This window comes from Danio rerio, chromosome 12, assembly GCF_049306965.1.
Source record: "Danio rerio strain Tuebingen ecotype United States chromosome 12, GRCz12tu, whole genome shotgun sequence".
In the NCBI taxonomy this organism is placed as follows: domain Eukaryota; kingdom Metazoa; phylum Chordata; class Actinopteri; order Cypriniformes; family Danionidae; genus Danio; species Danio rerio.
The window spans coordinates 46490563-46517500 of NC_133187.1; the positions used below are offsets into that span (position 1 = coordinate 46490563).

General features: G+C 39.8%; 1 protein-coding gene and 1 long non-coding RNA gene across 4 annotated transcripts in view; one reads left to right on the plus strand and one right to left on the minus strand.

Annotated features, from left to right (window-relative positions):
* The first annotated feature begins 4354 nt into the window (after nt 1-4354).
* LOC141376879 (uncharacterized) lies at nt 4355-12168 on the plus strand. The gene is made up of 2 exons (XR_012388223.1): nt 4355-4793; nt 6185-12168. It is a non-coding gene; the product is annotated as an uncharacterized lncRNA (long non-coding RNA).
* A 1890-nt stretch (nt 12169-14058) lies between these two features.
* The window catches only part of dock1 (dedicator of cytokinesis 1), a 525870-nt gene continuing 512990 nt past the window's right edge, over nt 14059-26938 (minus strand). The window contains exons 50-52 of one of the 3 annotated variants that reach the window (XR_012387688.1): nt 26200-26444; nt 20677-20860; nt 14059-14921 (exon numbers count right to left, since the gene is read on the minus strand). Coding sequence is in view for 2 of the 3 variants with exons in the window: in XM_073917871.1 (XP_073773972.1) it covers nt 14826-14921; nt 20677-20828; nt 26279-26444 (414 nt within the window). In the remaining variant the exon portion in view is untranslated. 3 annotated transcript variants of the gene reach the window in all.

Genomic DNA, 26938 nt, shown 5'->3' on the forward strand with positions numbered 1-26938 from the left:
TGAAACAATCTCGTATCTTTTTTAAGAAAACAGCTGCTTTAGAACTTCAAATGTTCAACAACCCTAATAGTATTATATGTCTTAACAATAAAAATGAAAAAAATAAATTACTCAGACGAGGATCGGACAACGGGTCTGTGGCGTCGTAAACTAACGTGCTAACCGCTGGACCACAACAACTGTTCATTGAAAAAGTGACTCAGCGAGAAAATAGATAAAAAGAGCAGAGCTGCGGAAAAACAATGAATAAAAAGGCTGTGGTCAAGTAAATAAATAAATAAATTTAAAAAGTGTGACTGCTGAGAGCAAGAGATTCTGGAGCTAGGGATACCGGCCCTCGCAGCCAAAAAACGGACCGGTCCACCGGGAATTCTCCCGGTCCTCCCAATTAGCCAATCCGGGCCTGCACACACATCAATACCTTGCCTCTTTTAACGTTAGTCAAACTGTAAATACAGATTGTGATTTGCACATTTTTTTGTTTTATTTCTAAACGTTTCTATATATTTCTATTCCAAAACTGACAGCTCGTTGTAAAAGTTGTTTTTCTAGTCTGAATGTCCGAGGGAAATGTCCGATTTGCACATGGCTTAAGCCAAAACTAGGAAGCGATTTCTACTCCGGGACCTGACTGAAGAGTTTTTTTTAGTAAGCACGCTGTATTGACATTTGCAACCACATTTCATCGCACTGTTTTACCTATCTTATGCTTCCATAAGTACAGCTACAGAGAAATCCACTGTCAAAACGGTTTCACGCCCAGTGAAATCTGCATCAAGTAATGACAAGCACAGTTAACCACCTCATAGGCCCCATTTATACTGTCAGATTTTGATGCCCAATTCCGATTTGTTGCCTATATCTGATTTTTTTTGCCTGTATGTTTACACATTCTTTTAATTGTGACCCATATCTGATTAATGTGTTTACACTTGCTATAAAATTTACGACGTCACGCATGCGGAAAGACAAGTTCTAGCATCTGCGCCACACTAGCCAGAGATAGTTTTGATTTTAGCTCTGTGAAATTTGCAGTTTGTCCAACTTTAATATGATTTTGAGGCGGAGGAGAAAGAAAAGGGTGGTGATCGCAGCTTATGCCTATGGTTATATATGCTGTCCTCCACCATTCAGAGGAATTTGTGGGTACGAGAGAGATCTCAGATCTGGTGGGAATAAATTGTGGTGACTAAGCACTTGCCTGCGCTATTTCCTCTGTTGTTGTTGTTTACCGCGTCGGCATCTCCACACACGCTCTTTTTTCCACGTCATTAAATCGATCCTGTAAGATGTGGCGCGCACACTCTTAAGCCTCCTTTCCACTGCACACGACAAACGACTAGCGACAGACCGGAAGTCATTAATTTTTTAATGAAGAGTAGTCCGGGAGCTGCGTTGAGTTTCAATCATCTCCGTATGCGTAAAATTCCAACACAATCTCACGGCAATTCGTAGCTTTTTCATTTAGTGGCTAATTCGTATGAATTCGTATGATCTAATTCGTACAATTTAGTACGATTTGCTTATCCCCCAATGACGGTTGGGGTTAGGGGTGGGGTTAGGTGCCATGCCTCCTTTTTAAAATCGTACCATTTCGTACGACTGAACTCGTACGAATTAGCCACTAAACTGGCAAAACGTAAAATACTTACGTTTTCTCGTGAGATCAGGCTGAAAATTCGGATCCAAATTGAGCTGCGGATCCGTTGTAATATTTGAACTTCTGCGACTAGACCGTATGCGACCTGCCGACCGGATATGATGTATTCCAGTGTTGTCCAAGCAGGTCCGTGCGTGCGAGATGAGAAATAGGAGTTTATTTGGTTTTTTTTGGAATTATAAAAAGTCTATATTAAAAAAAAAAACTTTTCCGTTCATAAATGTAAGTAAGAAAGTAATAAAAATATATTTTTAAATGTTGTCTCCACATTCCCTCCAATATTTTGGTGGTCTATGAGTTTCTAGTATTCATTCATTCCTTAAACCATGTAAACGCACAGAGAATAAAGACTCTTGCTTTTGCCCTCCTTTATTTCTGACACCGTGAGAATCAGCTTCTCCCCCGTGGTGCACGACAACACTGAAAATACTCTGCGGCTGCCACAAGGGGGCTTATTCCGACAGTCGTTTCCAAATGTCGTGTTCAGTGGAATGGCGGCTTCATACAGCTGACAGTATCTGTGCAAACTCCACCATGCGCGATTCAGAGAGCAGTAATCGCGCGACCATGTAGAGACAGAAACCACATGCCGCTGTGTAAATAAGATATTAAATATTTAGCTATTTAGCTTGTTTATTAAAAGAAGTCTTGATCTGGCGCTATATAGTAAATAACACAAGTTAGTTATGGTGTTAATTTGTTTCTTTTTAATGACAGCAGTAAATGACTGAATAATTGTTTGAACTGTACAAGCGTTAAGCTACAAATTAAAAGAAGTTTTGATCTGGCGCTATATAGTAAATAACATTAGCTTGACTTTAAGGGGGGCGGGGAAAGCTGCTGGGAGGGCGGGGCTTCCCCCTATGATAATAGTAGGGGAAATACTGCACTTTCTGGACACTCAAAGTGCTTTACACATTATTGGGGGGAATCCCCTCATTCACCACCAGTGTGCAGCAAAAACCTGGGTGACTCGATGGTAGCCATATTGCATCAGACCACACACCAGCTGATTGGTGGAGAGGAGACAGAGTGATGACCAGCTAAAACCTGCTTGACCAGCCTGGCCAGGCTGGGAGCCCAGCCAAAACCAATGTCCAGCTTAAACCAGGCTGATCAAGCTGGTTTTAGGCTGGTCATTTTCCAGCCTAACCAGCTAAGACCAGGCTTGAAATTGTTGGAAACCAGCCGGCAAATGGCCAAAACCCTTCTAAAACAAGGCTGGGTTGACCAGCCAACCAGCTTATGCTGGTTTAAGCTGTTTTTTTTTTTTCAGCAGGGATGCGTTTACTAGGGCATTGCTATGGTTGAAGGGCATTTATCTGTATGTGAGAACTAATGCAGTGACTTTGCTACTTTCAGAATGTTTTGGTCAAGTGAAAGCTGGCGGTCTTTATGATGAAAGCTCTTCTGCCAGTTTCCGTCATCAATGTCATTGAGATTCTGCTCCACATGCAGCATTAAAAAGCTAAATGGAAAACTAAACATGGCCTTTCAGCTTTCAGAGTCCACTGCTGAATGTTTGAGCAATTAGTCATGAACACAAACTCAGTGAACTCACCTCAAACTCAACTCACCTCCTGACGTGTTGACTAGTTTCCTTCTGGGCAACCTGTGATAACAGCAGAGAAACAGCACAGAAAAATACGTGTGTCATTCTGACAAACAGAAATATGACCTTCACTTTCATATTTTAGATATATTATGTTTTATAACCCTGCTGAAAAAAAAACAACTTAAACCAGCCTTGGTTGACCAGGCTGGTTTTCAGCCATTTCCAGCCTGGTCTTAGCTGGTCAGGCTGAAAAAATGACCAGCTAAAACCAGCTTGACCAGCCTGGTTCAACCTGGACATAGCTGGTTTTGGCTGGACTCCCAGCCTGACTAGGCTGGTCAAGCTGGTTTTAGCTTGTTTATCTCCCAGCATGACCAGCTAAGACCAGGCTGGAAATGGCTGAAAACCAGGTTGGAGGTGGCTAAACCCATAGATATATACACTAGATATCGCATAGAGACCCTGAGCATGCGTCAATAGCGCCGCCACATTGGTACAGTGCTCCCAGGACAAATGTCATTCAACCGCACTAGTCAAGACAGTTTTATTACGTGAAGATGAGGGACTTTAGCGCTGTCTACGAGTGTAGTAACGAGCAAACAAAGAAAACAAAGCACAAGGCAGAACATTTCATAGGTAATATTAAGTTTTTTCTGTTTTTGTATGTTCTGAACTTTTGTGCTAATCAGCTTATTGATGATAACAGTCACTTTCACCATAAGGCAAAACAGCTCCAACTTGCACTAAACACTCAGCTTATGCTAGTTTTGTTGAATAAAATCAGCAAACAATGCAAAAGAAATATGACAACGAGATGCTGCGCTGCCAGAAACTTGTATTATTGTTGGCTAACGTTAGTGAAAGAGTCAATTCACAAATGAATCGCTCCCTCCGTCAGTATGAGAAGTGAAAGCAGGAGAGGAGCTGTGTTTCAGGACATGATTAGATCAAATTTAACAGTGAGGGTGAATAGTACATTTGTGACGATCGTCATTAGAATTTTCCTTATTATTATATGAGTGACGTCTGATTGGGTTACTACTGTCAGCTGATGCAACGTTATTTAGAGCGCCTTGGATGGGTTTCTCGCTCTCTCTCTCATTCATTCCTTATCACGCAGTCAGCATGCAGGTGATTCCGGGTCACTGAGAGGTCATGCTGACGGAGTGTGTGTGTGTTGAGAGCGCACTGCGTACTTGTTGCTTTGAGTCCGTTTTTTGTAGCTCAATATGTGTTTTCGTGCTGCGTGGTCTTGCTCTGAGGTAGTGGCAGTGTTCTTTGAAGTTGGTCACGGCATCGAAAGTGCGAGTATGTTTTTGATGCGGACGTTGAAGCGGCAACATTTATGAATGGAAGAGTTTATGATTTTGGCGGAGGTTGTATTTGCGATGCATGGTGAACGTATTATGCGCTCGGGTTTGTTTGTGGAGTGAGGCGCGGGTTTATTTTGTTTTTTGGCGCTCGAGTTGCCTATTTGTTTTGGGTTTTTTCTTTCTTTTTGTTTGAATGTTTGATCACTATCGTGATCGGGATTTGTGTTGCTGTTTTCTGGGCCCAGTAGCATCGACGGGTGATCGGGTAAGCAAATGTTTCTTCTTTGATTTATATTGTTTTGGTTAACTTGTATATGTGTATGTATGTCCAAAAGATTTAATGAGATGGTAGAGTAACCATATGAATGTGCATTGCGTTCACGATTGCTTCAACGTGCACAAATGGAAAATCTACTTTAGCGTATACGAATTGAGAGACATTTCAAGTGCATTGATTACCCGTTTACTTCAGCGTGCACAAATGGAAAATCTACTTTAGCGTTTACGAACTGAGAGACATTTCAGAGTGCATTAATTACCCGATTACTTCAGCGTGCACAAATGGAAAATCTACTTTAGCGTATACGAACTAAGAGACATTTCAAGTGCATTGAATGTGCAATTGATTCAGCGTGCACAAATGGAATATCTACTATGTGTAAAGTGTACAACTGAGTTCTATAAGTTCTTGAATGTGTGATTGATTTGATTTGAACTTGAAATATTATGTTTGTGGGAATTTGATTAATATTGGTTGTTGTATATTTAGAAGTGGTTTATTTGATTTATTTCTTTATGGTTGGTTGATGTATCACCCGTTGATGGTTTTGTTTGTAAAAGGTAATTAAAAGGTATTGTGCCTGGGCCTGGAAATTTAAGTTTGTTTGGTTTATAGATTTACTTACAATGTGTTGAAGTTAAAGTTTGTTCTTTTTGTTTTCTTCTTTATTAATTCATTGATCTGTTGCATGATTGAATATCTGATTTGGTTTTTATTAAATCATGCATCTGTTGAAACTTAAATTTTCATTTAATTGAATTATTTAAGAAACTGTAGTGGGGTCTTTCAACCCCTGGCGCCCAACCCACTTTATTAGCCAAATACCGCTACAGATTTGGCGCCCAACGTGGGGCCCTGAGATATGCTAAATATTTAGTGGTTTTTGTCATTTTTGCTTAATAATGGAAGCTGAAAACTTTCTTATTAATTTTCCTGATGCAGCAGAAGGTAGTTGTGAGGGCCCATCTCATAACAGTCCTGTTACTCCACAGATTGACCGATCATTATTAGATGAGGACACTGGGATGGAACAGCCATTTATTGGGGCTCCGATCCTCTCCTCTGAAAGTCGGACAGACGATTTAGCAGTTTTAGTCCAGGCAATTAATTCTCTTAAAAGTGTATTCGTAGATACAGTAGACCGGCAGAAAAAATGGCTTCAGGACAGTACTGAACTTTGTACTCATGAAGTTCCTAAGAAAACATTAACTGTGGTTGAAAAAGCACATTCTGAATTTTTGGACGTTCTTTCTGACCGTATGAAAGAGTTTACTAAACATACAATTGAAGCTATACAGTGGAACTCGAAACAGACACACAATGAATTTAAGGCAATGTTTGATGAGGCTAACTCTTCAATGTTTTCTTCCTTTAAGAGAGCTTTGGAAGAATCTAGGGTAGGAGAAAAAACATTACAGGAAGAAGTATGCAGCTTGAGGAAGGAGCTACTTGCCATGCAAACTTCGCTTGATTCCTTTATGCAGCAGAGGATCTCACTTGACACCAAAGTAGATGAAAAGGTTCATGTTTCTGGGTCTCAGGTATGTTCAAATACATCTTCACATGTAGACTCTAGTGAGTCCATTAGTCAACCTGCTCTTTCAAATTTGGCTTGTGGGCGTATTCCGCCTATTAAAATGGTATTTCCTACATTTGGAGGAGTAAATGATGAGTCTGATCCTGTTATTTATTTGGAGAGATGTAATGACTTCTTAGCTCTAAGACCAATGTCAAACAGTGAGATACTTGCCACCATGCGTAGTGTTCTGCATGCCTCAGCCCGAGATTGGTGGGAGACTGTAAGATTTAAAATTAATTCTTGGGAAGGTTTTCAGAAGGCTTTTTTAGCGGTTTTCCTCCCAGAGGATTATCAGGATGTGCTCGAAGAAAAAGTGCGTAATCGACTGCAAGGGACAAATGAAAGTGTTCGAGACTTTGCTTTTTCATTTCAAGCTTTATTTAAACGCTGGAAAAAAGAAGCTACTGATACTGAAGTTTTGAAAGCTCTTTTAAAAGCGATGAATCCTTGTTATGCTAGTCAACTTCGTGGCCGTGCACAGACTGTAGAGGAACTGGTGAGATTAGGAACACAATTAGAGAGAGATTATGATCATCAAATAAAGTACAATCAGTTACAGTTACCTAAGAGTTCTTTTCTTGACCAGCATTTGTCTAAAAAATCAAAAGGGGTAGAAGTAAAATCAAACTTACCTCCAGAACAAAGTTTGACTAGTTTGCTTTGTTGGCGATGTCATGAAAATCATTCCCCAGGTTCTTGTTCCAAGTTTAAGGCTGTCCTGAGTGGAAAGCAAACTGGTGGACAATTTCAAGGAACTAAAGAGTTCCAACCTCAAAATCAGCAACGAGGTATGCTGTCTGCTTATGATACTCAGCGCTTTGTAAAAAAAGATGTGTCATCTGGTAGGAAGCTGGATAAGAGAGATGGTATTAAAATTCTTCGTCAGTTGGTTATCCCCATGATGGTTCGGAACTGTAGTGGTAAAGCACTTGTTGATACAGGAGCTACTTATACATTGCTCAACGTCGATTTATGGAATAAGATAAAAGAACCCAATGAGCGACTAGATGTATGGCATGAGGGACCACTTTATCTAGCTAATGGCGATGCTACTGTTCCTCTTGGCCAAAAAGTACTGGACTTCTATTTGCAGGATTTGCATTTCCAAGTTCCAACTGTAGTTCTGCCAGCTCAGAACCTTGTGTATTCAATGGTTTTGGGTTTAGATTTTATCGCACTGACTGGGTTGCAACTGAACATTAAAGATCAACTGTACAGTTTTTCAGATGATCCACAAGGTCGGGTTTTCCCTTTCCAACCGCCTATTACACCAGGGGACTCTTGGAAGTGTTGTAAACCACCTGGTAACTATAATCCATCTGCTTCTTTGTATTCTGCTATACCTCCTGTTCAGTTTGTATGTACAGCAAACGAATGTGTGGATAAGAGTGATGTGGGAGAGTCTGGTTCTGTATTGATGGAGCTTTTGCAAAGTAAAATCAAGGAGAGCAATCTTTCAGAACGTGAGTCTCATGTTCTGTTTACTCTTTTGTATGACCATCCTGATGTTTGTACTCCTAATTTGGGTAGAACCCATCTTGTCCAGCATAAGATTGCGGTTTCAACAGATGTTGTTGTAGCTCAAAAACCATACAGGCTACCCATACACAAAAAGGAGATTGTAAAGGAACAAATTGATGATATGCTCAATCAAGATATCATCCAGCCATCTCATTCACCCTGGGCATCTCCTATTGTGTTAGTTCCTAAAAAAGATGGAGGGCAGAGATTTTGTGTTGATTATCGTAAACTGAATGCAGTCAGTGAAAGCGACGCATTTCCTCTTCCCACAGTGAATGAGATCTTGGAGTCCCTTTCTGGGTCAGGGATATTTAGTACTCTGGATTTAAATAGTGGATATTGGCAGGTGTCCATGCATCCAGATAGTATGGCCAAGACCGCTTTCGTCTCACCTTTTGGCCTATATGAGTTTAAGGTGTTACCTTTTGGCCTGAAAAATGCACCGGCCACATTTCAAAGGCTTATGAATAGAGTCTTGGCTGACTATCTGGGGCAGTGTTGTTTAGTGTATCTAGATGACATAGTTGTCTATTCGGCTAACTTTCACCAACATGTCCTAGACCTCCAGAAAGTTTTGAGATGTTTGCAGAGAGCAGGACTAACTCTCAAACTTCCAAAATGTCATTTCTGTTTAACAGAGATCAAGTTTCTTGGCCATATTGTGACTACTGATGGTGTAAAGGCAGACCCTGCTAAAACAGAAGCTATTCAGAATTTTCCAGTCCCAACAAATTTAAAGGAACTCCAACGGTTTCTGGGAATGAGTGGGTGGTACCATAGGTACGTTCAAAATTTTTCAGATATTGCCGAACCACTTAATGCTCTAAAGAAGAAAGGAGTTCGTTTTCAGTGGACAGCTGAGTGCCAGGTAGCGTTTGACTGCCTCAAAAGGCATCTTTCCTCACCACCTGTACTTGGACACCCAAATCATGCCCATACATTTGTAGTTTATACTGATGCCAGTTCAACCGGCTTGGGTGCTGTTCTTGCTCAACGACCCTCCACTTTTGGTGCATCTGAGGAGGTGTTGGCGTATGCTAGCCGTACTCTGACATCAGCAGAGAAAAACTATTCTACAACTGAGCGGGAGTGTTTAGCAGTGGTTTGGGCTGTAGAACGGTGGCGGCATTATTTGGAGGGAAAATCCTTCATTGTAGTCACTGATCATGCTTCTCTTCTTTGGGTGTTCAACACTACAAAAACAAATTCCCGACTGATTCGCTGGGCTTTGAGACTACAGGAGTTTGAGTTTATTCTGGAGTATCGTAAGGGGAAGCTTAATAGCGCCCCAGACGCTTTGTCTCGGATTGACGTTCCTGATTCTTGTCCAATGGTAGCTTCCTATGTTCCTAAGCAAAGTACAGAGAGTATGGTATCACTATTTCCTCTTTGTGATGAGGATATCTGGATTGCACAGCAACAAGATATAGAAATCCAAAGGATATATCAGAGCTTAGCAGAAGGAAAGCAGAGTGATGAGGGATCTGGCTCTGAGTTTGTCATTTTAGAGGATAAGGTCTATAGGAAGGTGTCTAATCCTACAAAGGGAACTCATTTTCAGATTTATGTTCCACAGACTCTCAGAGAAATTTTGTTGGAGGCATATCACTCCAATCCATTGAGTGGTCATTTTGGGCGTTATAAAACTCAAAAAAGGTTAATGCAAGTTGCCTTTTGGCCTAATATGTGGAGAGATGTATCTGACTTTGTGAAGAACTGTACTAGTTGTCAGCAGAATAAACCAGAGTGTCGTAAGCCTGCTGGAAAACTTCAGCAAACTGAAGTGAAGGAGCCTTGGGAAATGCTTGGTGTAGACCTTATGGGGCCACTGCCTCGTAGTACCCTGGGTAACACTCAATTGTTAGTTGTTGTGGACTATTACAGTCACTGGGTTGAGATGTTTCCTCTTCGCAAAGCTACTGCTGGAGTGATTGCCCAGACACTTAGGAAGGAAGTACTGACTCGATGGGGTGTTCCAAAGTTCCTACTATCTGACAGGGGACCTCAATTTACATCTGAGATTTTGAAGGATCTGTGTAGCAGATGGGGAGTGGTACAAAAATTAACAACAGCATATCATCCCCAAACTAATTTTACGGAACGTGTGAATCAGGTAATTAAAGTCATGATCTCCTCTTATGTGTTTGGTGAGCATAATCGGTGGGATCATTACTTACCAGAGTTGAGATATGCCATCAACTCTGCTGTTCAGGAGAGTACTGGATACTCCCCAGCAGAGTTATTATTGCACAGAAATCTGAGAGGACCTTTTGAACTTGTGTTAGAGCCTCACCAGACTGGTCTTAGGGTCCTTAAAGACTTGCAGGAAGTGGTAAAAAGAAATGTGCGTAGGGCTAAGGAAAAACAGAAGCGTTTGTATGATGCGAGACGAAGAGATGTGCATTTCACAAGAAATGATAGAGTTTGGATGAGAGCACATCCTCTTTCTAAGGCTTCTCAAGCATTTGCAGCTAAATTCGCAGCTAGATGGATTGGGCCTTATCGAATTGTGGAAAAACTTGGTCCGGTGAACTACCGGATTGTTCGGGAGGATAATGGGGAAGATTTACGTACAGTTCATGTATGCAATTTAAAACCTGCATTTCCCTCCGCAGGGGAATTGGATCGTAGAGAGAGAGAAAGGGTCCTGAAAATTTTTGTCGAAGAGTCAGAAGATGAGGAATTTCTTGGATTTGAATAGTCCTGAGATCCAGTAATCACTTAACTGATTTCCATATTTATACATCAGATTATTTGGTGAGTAGAGTTATTGGTATGGAAAGCTGTTGAGTGTCCTTTTATTGCTGCATATTTTTTAGGTCTTAAAAAACCCCTAAAGATTTCTTGTAAGTAACTTATAGATCACAACCTCTTTAAGTTTGACTGATCTTTTTCCATGGGGGGGAGAGTGTGACGATCGTCATTAGAATTTTCCTTATTATTATATGAGTGACGTCTGATTGGGTTACTACTGTCAGCTGATGCAACGTTATTTAGAGCGCCTTGGATGGGTTTCTCGCTCTCTCTCTCATTCATTCCTTATCACGCAGTCAGCATGCAGGTGATTCCGGGTCACTGAGAGGTCATGCTGACGGAGTGTGTGTGTGTTGAGAGCGCACTGCGTACTTGTTGCTTTGAGTCCGTTTTTTGTAGCTCAATATGTGTTTTCGTGCTGCGTGGTCTTGCTCTGAGGTAGTGGCAGTGTTCTTTGAAGTTGGTCACGGCATCGAAAGTGCGAGTATGTTTTTGATGCGGACGTTGAAGCGGCAACATTTATGAATGGAAGAGTTTATGATTTTGGCGGAGGTTGTATTTGCGATGCATGGTGAACGTATTATGCGCTCGGGTTTGTTTGTGGAGTGAGGCGCGGGTTTATTTTGTTTTTTGGCGCTCGAGTTGCCTATTTGTTTTGGGTTTTTTCTTTCTTTTTGTTTGAATGTTTGATCACTATCGTGATCGGGATTTGTGTTGCTGTTTTCTGGGCCCAGTAGCATCGACGGGTGATCGGGTAAGCAAATGTTTCTTCTTTGATTTATATTGTTTTGGTTAACTTGTATATGTGTATGTATGTCCAAAAGATTTAATGAGATGGTAGAGTAACCATATGAATGTGCATTGCGTTCACGATTGCTTCAACGTGCACAAATGGAAAATCTACTTTAGCGTATACGAATTGAGAGACATTTCAAGTGCATTGATTACCCGTTTACTTCAGCGTGCACAAATGGAAAATCTACTTTAGCGTTTACGAACTGAGAGACATTTCAGAGTGCATTAATTACCCGATTACTTCAGCGTGCACAAATGGAAAATCTACTTTAGCGTATACGAACTAAGAGACATTTCAAGTGCATTGAATGTGCAATTGATTCAGCGTGCACAAATGGAATATCTACTATGTGTAAAGTGTACAACTGAGTTCTATAAGTTCTTGAATGTGTGATTGATTTGATTTGAACTTGAAATATTATGTTTGTGGGAATTTGATTAATATTGGTTGTTGTATATTTAGAAGTGGTTTATTTGATTTATTTCTTTATGGTTGGTTGATGTATCACCCGTTGATGGTTTTGTTTGTAAAAGGTAATTAAAAGGTATTGTGCCTGGGCCTGGAAATTTAAGTTTGTTTGGTTTATAGATTTACTTACAATGTGTTGAAGTTAAAGTTTGTTCTTTTTGTTTTCTTCTTTATTAATTCATTGATCTGTTGCATGATTGAATATCTGATTTGGTTTTTATTAAATCATGCATCTGTTGAAACTTAAATTTTCATTTAATTGAATTATTTAAGAAACTGTAGTGGGGTCTTTCAACCCCTGGCGCCCAACCCACTTTATTAGCCAAATACCGCTACACATTTCTGTACACACAAACACAAGCTTATTGTCAGGAATGCCCATGCGGTCACTGATCAATCAATGTAGAAAAGTGATGTAAAATTATAATTTTCGTAATTAGAAAAAAAAATTACATACTAACATCCAGGAAAACTCCCGATCACAGATATATGTGTATATGTGTATATCTCTGGCTTTGGATGGCCACAGACCTCCACTGTACCTTGGTCCCACATTCATTTCAAAGGAGCGCTACCCTGTAGCAAGATGGCGGGGCTATTGACATTCCGTCCAATAGACAACAATAGGCCAGGCGACATCTAATGTATATATCTATGGCTAAAATCCCTCTAAAAGCAGCCTGGGTGACCAGCTAAAACCAGCCAACCAACCTAGGCTGGTTTTAGCTGTTTTTTCGGTAGGGAACTATTTTATAGTGGAATAATATGCTAGGTACTCGATAGTATATTACTGTGTGGTTGTTATGTGCTACTACTTGTTATTAGGGTATTTATGAACAGTTGCTGGGGCACTGCTTATATGTGTTTGTTAAGGTGTTTTCTAAGTGGCTACTAAGGTGTTTTGAGTAGTAGCTAAGCTGTTTTTAAGTGATCACTCGAACGCCCTTGTGTGTTTGCTACAGTTCTCTAACCTCCCGATAGATTACCTTTAGGTGGTTACTAGAGCACTGTAACCCTGCTGAAAAATCCAGCTTAAACCAGCCAAGGCTGGTTGGCTGGTTTTAGCTGGTTGACGAGGCTGGTTTTAGAGGGGTTTTGGCCATTTACAGGCTGGTTTCCAGCTATTTCCAGCCTGGTCTTAGCTGGTCAGGCTGAAAAATGACCTGCTAAATCCAGCTAAAACCAGCTTGACCACCCTGGTTTAAGCTGGATATAGCTGGTTTTGGCTGGGCTCCCAGCCTGGCTAGGCTGGTCAAGCTGGTTTTAGCTGGTCATCTCCCAGCCTGACCAGCTAAGACCAGGCTGGAAATGGCTGGAAACCAGCCTGGAAATGGCCAAAACCCCTCTAAAACCAGCCTGGTCAATCAGCTAAAACCAGCCAACCAGCCTAGGCTGGTTTAAGCTGGATTTTTCAGTAGGGAAGGGATTGCTCTGTGGTTGTTAAGGTGTTTTCTGTGTGGTTGCTAAGGTAGTTACTACATTATTCTAAGATTATTGTCAGTCAAGGTGTTTTTGTAGGTGGTTGCTAAGGAACTACTATGTCGTTTTTAATGTGTTTTTTTTAAGTTGCTAGAGTACTTCTAGACAGTTGCTAAGGTGTTTTAAGGGATTGCTTATGTACTTCTCAGAGTTCTCTACTGAAAAAAAAAAATTCAGCAGGGTTGCTGAGGAGATTTAAGTTGTTGGTGATTGGCTGCTAATGTGCTCATTTGTTTTCAAAAAAGTTACCAGGGTATTGCTAGGATGCTTTAAGGGGTTGCTACTATTTAGCTAAGGAGTTGCTGAGCAGTTAATATAATATAATAATATAATATAATAAGATGTTGGTGAGGTGCTAATTAAGGTGAGATGCTAACTGTTATAAGATGTTGCTAAGATGTTACATAGCTGCTAATGTGTTTTCAAAGAGGTTACTAGGGTATTGATAGGTGGTTGCTAATGGTTTTGATGGATTGCTGATGTTCTACAAAGTGGTTGCTGAGAAGTTATAAGATGTTGGTGGCGGCTAAGGTGTTATGTAGCTGCTAATGTGTTTTCAAAATGGATACTGGGGTATTGCTAGGTTTGTTGATAAGGTGTTCAAGTGATTGCAAGTAATAACATTTGGTTAGCATTAATCAAACAAACGGCACTTCACGAACACATATATTGAGTTTATTCAGAAGTCAGTAGTGGATTTGGAGCAGTCAATGTTATTGGTATATTTTTATGTGGTTTATACGCTTGATTGGTACAATGAGTTTTAGTTGTTTTCACCCCACATGACATACAACAACAAAACAATCCAAGATATATACGAACACCAGTACTGTCCCTCTCATTACAAATAAAAAGCCCTTTTTGGATAAAAATGCCAATTTCTTATATAAACTGTGAATAAAAAAGGATAAAACTGATGTACTTTCAAGAGAAATAAAAGAAACAATAAAATAAAAACATATATACAAACCTCTGTACACAAATGTGTATATGCTGAGAATAAAAATATCATGTAAAAATGAGAGAAAGAGGAATCTATGATTATGCGACACCACAGTGGCTGGAATTGGTCACGTGTCTCAATGATAATGTGCATAAAAAAAGCATCTTCCCGCCAGAAACAACCTCAATTCATCTCAAGCTTTAGCTAAACATGCATCATCTGCCAAAAACACCCAGAATTCCCTGACTCCAGTAAAACTACATCTATATTTGCTGTCGTCTGGCGAGGTGTCAGCTGCTTTTCCGCTCTGGGTTTGCTCTGTCACCGGGGTCGAGGCTTTTGGACACTCAATGATCAGCTGTTATGAGCGAGGCTGATGTGAGGTATTCATCATGCCATTCTGTCAGGGATGTTGACGTAAAATCATTGGATGAGGGCCGATGTGGACGTCTCCATCTGACATTGCCATCTTCTCTCTTACTGGACGATTCCCGAGTCAATGGAGGTCTGTTTTCGAGTGGTCTTTGGAGGGGGAGGCGGAGGGGTCTTGCTGGGTAATGGGGGTGGAAGGTGCTGGAACAATATAAAAAAAGAGGAGCGTTTTAATAAACAAATGTAATTTTTCATTAGAAGAGTATGATCTGCAGCATGAGGCACAACTCTTAAAAGGATAGCTCTCCCAAAATTGTCATCAGAGTTTCTTTCTTCCATAAAATGCAAAATAAGATATTAGATAGAAATAATTCAATGATGTCAGCAATGGCTGTGGACAATGTAAAACATGTATTGTATTCTGATGAGTACACCTTCACTGACTTTACCACATCCGGAAGGGATATGAAGTGGAGAAGCCCCAAAAAAGCATTCCACCCTGTTAGATTTCGCTGTATTTGGCTGGCTTGTCCCCCCTCATGTCTGCCCTGACGCCCCGCACTCACATTACATTCGAGCCTAGGCACGATTACGTCATCTATGCTGCGCTGTTCAGTAAGCGATTTTCGCTCAGCAGAGTGAAGATTGCTTTAGTTATATCGTTTAAGTCGTTTAATATGCAGTGACACACAGTCAAATATTTCGCCGAACAGATCAGCCACTATTGACGCTTATAAACAGTCATAAAGTCCTCGTGCTGCAGGTATTAGGAGGTTTGCTGAAGGTGCAGCTGTCGTGCAGTGAGGGGTTTGCGTCTTTAATAAACTACGACAGTTTGCGTTCACTGTACAGTAAGAATGATTAATTAATCCATATGAAACAGTCACTTAAAAGTCACGTATCGCTTTCATTTTTGGGCTTTGGCGCGTTTTGCTCTTACACACAAGCGTACTGTGCCAAAGCCCAAGTGAACTGGGCTCTGGCCCACCTATTCTAACCGGGCCAGGGCAGGCCAAGTGAACCGTGCCTGAGCCCGATTCAGGGCACTCACACTTCTCAAACGATCTGGGAAACGGGCCTGGTTCGGATAGCATAGTTGTGAGTAGGCCCTAATTTATTAGAGGTCGCCACAGCGGAATGAACCGCCAAATATTTCGGCATATGTTTTACACAGAAGATTTCCTTCCAATGGGAAACACCCATACACTCACACACTCTCTCAAACACACACACACACACACACACACGATATTCCAATGCAATCTCACAACAATTCGTAACTTTTTGATTTGGTGGCTAACTCATATGAATTCGTACAATCTAATTCGTACAATTTAATAAGATTTGCTCATCACTCAATGGGGTTTGGGTGTAACGCCTCCTTTTTAAAATCCTAAAATTTTTTATGATTGAACTTGTACAAATTTGTACGAATTAGCCACCAAACTGACAAGAAGTAAAATACCCTGTGAGATCAGGCTGGATATACTATATATATGTATAGTATACAGCATTAAGAGCAATATATTATTGCAGAATGTAAGGAGAAACCCACACCAACACGGATGGAACATGCAAACTCTACACAGAAATGTCAACTGGCCCAGCCGGGACTTGAACCGGTAACCTTCTTGCTGTGAGGCGACAGTGCTAACCACTTAGACACCGTATTATAGATTATAATCCACAATGTTAGTATTACATATATTCATCAGTGTCACAAAATTCTTCAGAAATCATTCTGATCTGATTGTAAAGTTAGGGATTATATAAATAGGGATTATATTAAGTATATAATGTAAGGGTTTTTACTGTTAATTTGATCAGTTATATTCAGTCTTGGAAAGCGGACATAATAGGAAAACCCTAAAATAATCTTATAGATCTCAAACTTCAAAAGTCCAATATTTGAGTGCAGAACTTGAGGCAGTTTCCAGCCTGCGCTCTGTAATTTCACATGAGCTCCAGCAGCTGCAGGAAGTTCAGGTTATGGGTTAATTAAGCGCTGTCTGGGATTTGAAAGAGAAAGCCCTGCAGTGTGTGTGTGTGAGAGACTCAGAGATGAGTGTTCACAGTGGCTCTGGTCAAGCAGTGTTTGAGCATCAGCTTCACACTCACCCTGACCGCTGTGATTCTGCTCGTTCAGACAGTCCTGTGTGTGTGTGTAAGTAAATACAGTGCATCTGTCTGCATCAGCACTGACCAGACACCTTATAAAGCACACCACTGCACTTCTACACTTGTCCTGCATGTATTGGCTGGAACACACTCAACCATGAGCGTCATGTCCTGCTGGGTCATAAATGAGGGTCACTTTACAACTGGTGTAAATTCAATCAGAGTTAAATGATAAAAGAAGGTGGTTGCTAAAGTAGCTACTAGCACACTTCTATTTTGCTATGGTGATTTCTGAGTGGTTTATGTTCTGGGTGGTCGCTAAGGTGCTCCGAGTCGTTGCTAGGTTGTTATTTGAGTGGTTGCTAGGGCACTGGGATGTAATTGCTAATTGTTGCATCCCAAACCACCTACTTATAATACATCCTAAAAGTATGTATTATTTTTTGTGATGATGTTTTTGAGTGTGTAACTGAAGAGTAAATGAGATTTGGGATATACCACTTTCTTAATAACAGAACGTTATGTTGCTTAGTTACATGCTGTCCATCATCTCGACACATCATCCACATTTCTCTCATATTTTATTGCCTACTGTACAATAATGGAGATTAAAGGAGTAGGTTAATCTGCCATTCGTGATTCTTTCATGCAGAGAAACCTTCCACAATTATGCATTTGCTCTAGCGACAGATGCTTGAGGCCATGGTCTTTAGCCTCCTTGTTAGAGCAACCGACTCCCATGCGGAAGGTCGCCGGTTCGATCCCAGCTTGGAGCAGGTTAGGTGGTGTAGGACCGGCGGGGTTACATTGATGCCTTGACCCGGATGGGAGTGAGGTTTAGGGGTGGTAAGTGTAACGGAGGCTAGCTAGTAAGTGCTGTGCAAGTAAACCTCACTCCTCTGACCTCTAAAGGTGCTCTAGCGACAGATGCTAGAGGCCATATTCTTTGGCCTCCTTGATAGAGCAACTGACTTCCATGCGGAAGGTCGCCAGTACTATCCCTAGCTTGGAGTGGGTTGGGTGGTTTAGGACTGGCGGGGTTACACATTCAGAGGTGAATGTCGAAACATGTCAGTATAAAAGTTCACATAATTGCTGCAGATAAAATATAATGCAGGAAACGTGACTTAAATATTAATTGAAGGTTCCATGAAATTAAAATAAAACGTTGTAGATGTTAGTATCAGTATTGTTCATTTTTAGGATGGCAATAGTTAGTGCACACTAAAACAGAGACACAATCCGCGGTGAGGAGATATAAAAAATGATATAAACATGTACAGCTTGTTGTTTGTCACTTCAGCCTGAATGGATCAACGGCTTTATTTACATCACCTCATACTTGAGTTTCAAATCTTGACCAATCAAATGCTCCCTAGTGTTTGACAAGCCCCGCCCTCTCCAAGACACTTTACATTTGATGCGCTTGAGCTCAACCACTCTCACTGACAGAGCGGGGATAAAACAAAAAGCTATTGGCTGTTTTTTAAAAAAGGGGAGGAGTGACACTATGTCCCACCCTCTCTTTACATTACAGTTGAGATTACGTCAAACATAGAATAAAAATGCATATTTCAACAGGACCAATAACACTCATTCAAATATCTTTACCTAAGCTTCTCTACTTTAAACACATTTTACCCATGTTTGTAGTTCTAATTAAATTTATTTCAACGTGCAATGTATTGTGGGCAATATTAGTGCTTAGAATATGGACAGTCATACAATTTGAATTTCTACCTGATATAGTAGACATTGCATAGACTATATAGACCAGTAGTTGGGACATACTAATTTTATTACAATACTATTTAGGATGGATAGCATGCGTATTGGGAAGTAAAATTTTACTTTGGGCTGCGTCCAAAATGGCATACTTTCATTCTATATAGTACACTAAAATCAGTATGTGAGCCGAGTTGTATGTCTAAAATCATAGAATTGGAAAAACGGTGTGCGAGAAGTACCTGAATGGCCTACTACTTCCGGCTAATAATTTAGGAGGACTAATGATTCTAACTTCAACTCTATGTAGTGAAGGACACCAAAAGCCACAAATCGATTGGTCAATTAGTGCCTCACGTGACCAATTTTTTATTATTACAGCTTTTCCAATTGGTAGGTAATACAGAGATTTTCATCTCCCCCAGAGTAAGAAAATCTCTAGCTGTACCCGCTGGTGTGGTGGTGGTGGAGGGGGTGTGGTCGGACTGGCCAGATCTGAGTTGTCAATAATTCAAATATCTTTACCTAAGCTTCTCTACTTGATGGTTAGTCTTGCGCATGCGCTAAGTTTGTAGTTTTTTTAAACACTCTTTAGCCATGTTTGTAGTTCTAATCAAATTCATATCAATGTGCAATGCATTGTGGGCAATATTTGCGGTTAGAATACGGACAGTCATACATTTTAAATTTCTACCTGATATAGTAGACATTATATAGACTATATAGTCCAGTAGTTGGGAAATACTAATTCTATTTCAATACTATTTAGGGTGGATAGCGTGCATATTGGGAAGTGGAATTTAATTTTGGGCTGCGTTCGAAATGGTATACATTAGGGGTGTCACGATTTCGATTTTTAATCGAAATCGATCGAAATTTATGCTCAATTTCGATTATCGAATCAAAAAATAGAATCGTAGATGCTGCCACACCCCCATGTCACGTCAGCTTGGCTTGCCAAGCGGGAAAAAAACAGGCTTGTTGAAGCAGGAGACCCAGGAGACAGAACTTAAACCCTCTCCTCTTTCAATGAAGAAGGTGTGTAAGCATTTTGGATTTCCAGTGAGTTATGTTGACAACGTTCGTGTTGTCGACAAAAAAAACACAGTTTTGCAAGTTCTGCTATGTACGTATTACGTACGGTTCGTCCGATAGACAACACCGGCATCGCGATCCTCCGCCCGCCCCCGTTTATACTTTCAGGCCCTGTTTACACTGTCTTTGTTTTTAAATGGCATTTTAGAACGACAACGATTTGACATCAACAGTGGAGTGTAGCATTTCTGAGCAGCCCTCCTTCCTCTCTACCTCTGAAAATGCACATCACGTGACCACACAGACACAGACGCACACAGCCATGCGCTCGAGACAGCAGCTCCAGGCGGTCAGAGGACTGCTTCAATCTTTCACTCACTTGTACTTAACGTTAGTCATTTTAGCGAACACCTCAGATACTGTTGGCTGGTTCCTGTTGGTTGTGCGTCTTTGTAACCGACGCCATTATAGTGACACCGATCACTGCCTATTCACGAGTCCCGCAGAAAAAGTGATTGACAGGTGGTAATTATGTGTGTATCTTGCCTTTATTCATTTACTGTATGATTTGTTTATGGGTAAAACAAAGACCATGCAGGTCAGGTAGTTTAAACGGTAGGCTACAATTAATTAATTAATTATTCATAATCGAAAATCGAATCAAAGCTTTAGAATCGAAAATGTAATCGAATCGAGGATTTGGAGGATCGTGACACCCTTAGTATACATGCATTCTATATAGTACACTAAAATCAGTATGCGAGCAGAGTAGTACGTCTGAATTCATAGAATTCGAAAAACAGTGTGTGAGAAGTACCCGGATAAACTACTACTTCCGGTGAGATTCTGTAGTGTGCATAGGATATTCGCTATGCTTTTCAAATACTTCTCAAATGATGTTTAACAGAGAAAGGAACTTTTCACAGTATTTCCTATGATATTTTTTCTTCTGGAGTAGGTCTATACGGAGGGGGGATTGGTCATTTTGTGCCTCACGTGACCAATTTTTTATCATTACAGCTTTTCCAATGGTAAGTAATACAGAGATTTTCATCTCTGAGAAAAACAGTAGTTGTACCCGCTGGTGTGGTGGTGGTGGAGGGGGTGTGGTCGGACTGGCCAGGTCCGAGTTGTCCATCAGGTTTCCATAGTCACCCATGCTGCTCTTGACAGGCAGTGGGGGCGGGGTTTCCCCCTTATCTGCATAACTCGTGCCATTCAGCTCCAGATCTGCATAGAAACAACATGCAGAGCTGTTTAGACTAACACAAAGACACTGAGATCAGCAAAACATAGTATATTGATAGTTCTGATTCTGGTTGTTGAACATTCAAATACTGTAAAACATGCTGTGTTCCACAGAATTCCTTAATGTTGCCCTAACACAAATCTTTTGAAAAAATTTGTGTGAATTGAACATAAAACAATAGACGAATTACCAACTTACGTCACACGGGTCCCCGGTTGCAAAAACAGGACAGGCTAAAATGGGAAAAATGTTGTTTTGTGCGGTAGGATGCCGAATACGAGTCCAAAAATAGAAAACGTAACTTTTACCATACACCACACACTGCTTTAATACCGACTGCAGACGTCTTTGGCTAAATGGGAGCTGAATGAAGTGAGGAGCTAATTAGAAATGCTGGACTCTGCAGTTTTCATGTCATATCAGGTCAGTTCACGCTATGCTGAATCATACACATCACTCGTTTTTGATTGCAGAAATGATTTCAGCAAAAAACAGTTATGGTGAATTAAAGTGCGGACACTGAAGAATGAAACGTGAAAGTTACATTTATTAAGGTAAAGTTGGTTTTATATTCACACATTCATTCAGTTACAACTTGTGACAAACTCCCTATACTGTTTACCACGGCACCTTGAATATTCGTTCTGAAATAACCAGCAAGTGTGACTTGAAAAAACACATTAACACAGTTTATTTGACTGTGAACATGTTGTACTTTGATAGTCATTGGCTGCTAATAAGATTTCGCTATTTAAAGTTTGCAAATAGTACTTTAATAAAATTATATTGTTAAGGAGAAAGTCCGAATGTGCGAATATAAAACTGACTTTACCTCGTTCACATATCCTGCCGTACAGGTGCAGTTCACTGTCAGAATGCAGTCGTTTTGCGTGTTGGTGATTAATTACCCGGGCCTTGTATAACATTAACTCCGTCTTCTTTCCTTGTCTTTGGCTAAGCAGAATCTCGGCTTTTAGCTCTACATAGTGTTGAATCTGGTCATCATGGAGCATTATTTCTTGCACATGACCACACAGAACATTATTGTTGGCATCCAAAGACTTGTAGACCTTTAACTTCTCTCTGGTGAAATCACTTGGAGCTTCAATGAGATTGTATATTTGGGGCTGGATGCTTGGTCATTTCGTCTTATCCAATATCCATTGGGTGGGTGCTATCGCAAATGGACCGGTCAGACGAACGCCGCTCACTTTAACGTTAATTTTGCCGAATCACTGTCCGACGAGCTGTTATAATATGCTGAAAGCATTATGTAAATAATATATATAATGTGTAATCAATATTTCATAGTTCTAAGACAACAACAAACTCTGCACCGCATCTGATGTCATTCCCTTGTTGTAAATGCTAGCGCTCCCGGTTTTTTTCTGCCACCTCCCTGCGCGCATCCTGAATGTTTACAAACATGGTGATTGGTCTATAGGGTATACGCACAGCTAGGGCTTTTCAGCCAATGATAAACTTCCGGTGAAAGCTTACGGTGCTTTCACACCTATACTTTTGTTTCGGAACCCGTCTCGTGTCCCCAGTTAGTGCGGTTCGTTTGACATATGTAAATCCAGCAAACGTGCTCGAATCCGCACCAAAACAACTGGTCTGATATCGCCTGAATGAGGTGGTCTCGGCTCGATTAAAACAAACTCTGGAGCAGGGTAGTGTTAGCTTTGCAACTAAAAAGATGCAGAACATTGCTCAAAAGTAACGTTAGACATGAGAAAAACGCATTTAGACATGACACTTTTTAAAAATATTAAACTGTGTGTAAATGTGAAATGTGCTGTTGGAGGAGGAATCTGCATTCATTCTCTGCTGAATAAACTAGCGCCGAGATGACGACACGCAGTGCAAACTCAGTATTCAGACAGAGGGCTGAACCCATGGGACGGTAAACGCCTCGCAAAGCCTGAATCCATTACACAACTTCACAAGCAGCGAGAGGGAGAGCAGATCAGACACGCTTTCATCCCAGTTATTAACACCTCTGCATTCTGCCAGAGTCCTCCGCTTCACATCACCGCATTACATCTGTGTGTCATCACAATACAGCAGTTAACGTCATCAAACGTGTGATGAGTTGCATTCAATTCAATTAGGGAAATGAAGAAAACTGTTAAGAAATGAAAAATGTCCTCAACAAGTGCTAATACTAAAAATAAAATAAGCAATAAGAAAATAACAATGCACATGGTATCACATGCATAGTTACTCAAAAGTTTGTGTTCTTCAAAAATATTCCATCAAGAACGCACAAAATGTGAAAATATACTTTCAAAGATGGAAAACGTTTATAAAATATTATTATATTATTATATTATTATATAATATATATTATATGATGAACATTTATATTAAATAAAAACATCAAATATAATAATTTTCTTAATATTAATTATTTTGATTTCATAAGAATATTGTGTTTCTAAAGCATTACAAACCTCATAAATACATTTATGAATAACCAATTTTGCAAATCTGATTAATTTATGTAACTTTTTATTGTATTTTTAGCCAAATCGATTAATGTATATACACTGACCGGCCACTTTATTAGGTACACCTGTCCAACTGCTCGTTAATGCAAAGTTCTAATCAGCCAATCACACTGCAGCAATTGAATAAATTTATGCATGCAGACATGGTCAAGATGATTTGCTGCAGTTCAAACCAAGCATCAGAACGGGGAAGAAAGGGGATTTAAGTGACTTTGATTGTGGCATGGTTGTTGGTGCCAGACAGGCTGGTCTGAGTATTTCCGAAACTGCAGATATACTGGAATTTTCACGCACAACCATCTCTAGGGTTTATAAAAATGGTCCTAAAAAGAAAAAAATATCCAGAGAGCAGGAGATCTGTGGGGGCAAATGCCTTATTGATGCCAGAGGTCAGAGGAGAATGGCCAGATTAGTTTCAGCTGATAAAAAGGCAACAGTAACCCAAATAACCACTCATTATAACAGAGGAATACAGAAGAGTATCTCTGAACGCACAACACGTCCAACCTTGAGGCAGATGGGCTACAACTGCAGAAGACCACACTGGGTGCCACTCCTGTCAGCTATGACCAGGAAACTGAGGCTACAATTCACACAATGTGCAGCCGACAAATCCGCAGCAACTGTGTGATGCTATCATGTCAATATGGAGCAAAATGTCTGAGCAATATTTCCAGTATCTTGTGGAATCTATACTGCGAAGGACTATGGCAGTTCTGAATGCCAAAGGGGGTCCAACTCAGTACTAGTAACGTGTGCAGGTGTACCTAATAAAGTGGCCGGTCAGTGTAACATTTTTTTTTTTTTCTTTTTACAAACGTTTTACAAAATCTAACAGGCTCTAAACTAAAAATCTGAAAAGTAAAATAAATAAAATTTATTAAAAATAATAAAAAATAAGCTATTACAGTTTTTTTTATCTCAGCATCAGTTCTGACAAAATATCACAAGGATGATATGTAATATTAAAATTTAAAATAGTGTTTTAAAACGTTCCCTTCATTTTCATTCACTGCTTTAATTTGACTACATTAGTGAACCAATGTTAGGCTGCATATACACTGCATGGCTCAAGGGAATCTATTCCAATTTTTTTTTCTGTCATGTAGCACAGATGGGATATGGCCCGTGAACATGTAAGCAAGAACAAAATTACATGGATTCCGATTTACTCAAATCAGATTCAGGCCTTGTTCATAGGTGCAAATTCATCTGATATGAACCAGATCTGTGCTGTCGTATCTGCAGTGTAAGCAGGTAGATCAGATTTTCACCTGAGTTAGATGAAGTTAGACGTCATTAAAAAACATAGCAAATGACATCAACTCTGACACTTTCATTTTAAAACAGACTTCAGCAGTCCAAAACCTTAAATCTTATCAGGGTTCTCACACCTTTTCCAACTTTAAATTACAGCACTTTTCAAGCACTTTCAAGGTGCATTTGTATGCTTTTCCAGCACCTATTAACCACAATTAATTACGTTTATATATATTGTAGGTACTTTTACACATTTAAATCCATTGTGCTATTTTAAAAACCTAAAAATGGTTGAGCACTTTAGAGCATAGATTTATTGGTATAGTTAGCAAAAATGATTAAAAAATAGATTTTAAAAAGTTTAGTTATTCGATGAAGTACACTTTTAAAATGATCTTACAGTCAGATTTTGTTTGGGTGTAGTCCCAAACTTTCATTATCGGTCGTCATAATATTTTATGTGCATTGCTATTTTTTGCAGGGATTAGATTGGCGTTTTAGGTTTAAAAATACGTCTTTAAAAATCTGACTTAAAAAATTAAGTTGTCTTAAATTTCAGAAGTTCAATAATCAAGTTAAAAACATTTCTTAAAGGACATAATCAGTATTATTAACTTACAATTGTTAATAATTCAATTTAGCACAATTCAACATCAGATTGTTTTGGCCTTATATTAGCTCCATATAAATGCGTGCATGCGCTGAACATTTTGCAATGTAAACTGGTCATAAGACAACATTTTATGCACTCGCACAAATGCTCCCAAATATATTTTGAGGTCACATAGAAAAAATTGTGTGCATATGCAACCAAAACAGTCACAATTTCAAGCCCTGCAAATTCAAGCAGGTTCAAGCACTTTGTCCAAAATCCAAGCACTTTTCAAACCTTGAAAACACTATATTAAAAATCAAGCATTTTCCAGGATTTCCAGCACCCGTAAGAACCCTGTCTTATACACTGTGTAAAAAAGCTTTACATTGTCATGTCACACACGTATTTAAGCATGTTAACAAAAGAGAGACAGTGCAATATCCACCACATGACCAATATAAACTAATATAAGACTGTGCCATACATTACGTACATAATCACGCCATGGACATCGTTAAAATGCCTACTCGTTTAAAAAGGCCTAGATTAAAAAAAGGATGGCCAAATGAGAACTTTTCTGTCATAAACTAGTAAAACACTTGTCAAAAATAGTAAAAAACAAAAAAAAAGTGACACCCTGCAAACAGATTTAATACAGAAATGGAGAAAAGAGCGCTCTTTTATTATCAGCCGTCAGTCAGCACCTGCTTTTTTTCCAGGTCATTGCACCTTTTACCATTTGCAGTATAAATGAAGACAATCGGATACGAGTCACTTTAAAAGATGATGTAAGCAGGTCAGCAAAAAAATCAGATACAGTCACAAAATCGCAATTCAAGATCTGCAGTTTAAATGCAGCCTAAGAAACAGTGAAAGGAGCAGGAAGTTATTTCAAACATACTTATAGATTAAACTGTAGCCACTCCCACTTATTAACGAAGGGCGGAGCTTCTCTGATAATCTATCCTTGTTTGCTTTAGTTACCTCAACATGCATCATATTTCCAGCTACAGCTTAAAAGGTGAGCTTAAACAGTGATCAGTATGGTAATTATGACACGTACTGGATCCAGACAGCAGGCTGAACTGTAGTTTGGCCCGTGGGGTGATGGGTGGAGGAACGCTGGGCACAAACTGGTTCGCAGGGGCTCCTGGAGAAACCGAGAGTCTCTTCTCCCCCAGCAGGTTGATCACTTGACTCTTCGGCCTCTGGGGCCTCAATGGACTGATCTGGAAACAGTAAAAAAAATACAGAATAAACCAAGAGAGTACAGCACTGCTGCAGTGTTCAGAGGCCTGAGATGCCATGAAGTAGACAAGCACGATGAAAACAGCGAAGAAATAATGAGTACAGGAGTAAAGAAGAACAGGTCAAACAGACCAGGAGCATTTACATCAGCATACAGGTTTATCTGATGCATAATTCAGAGCGCTTATGAATTATTCCTGCTGAAAATGACCATCATTAATTTACGATCTGGTTGAATGAACTACACAGGCAGGAGTCAGCATGTCTCAGAGTATAAAGTTGAACTGGCAGATATATATTCTGTATGGGGAATATATATATATATATATATATATATATATATATATATATATATATATATATATATATATATAAAAGTAATTGTGTAATCTGTAATTTAATTATATTTTTTATTTTTATTTTAAGATAGTGTGAAAAGATAAATTTAAGAATAAAAACAAATTAGTGGATAGAA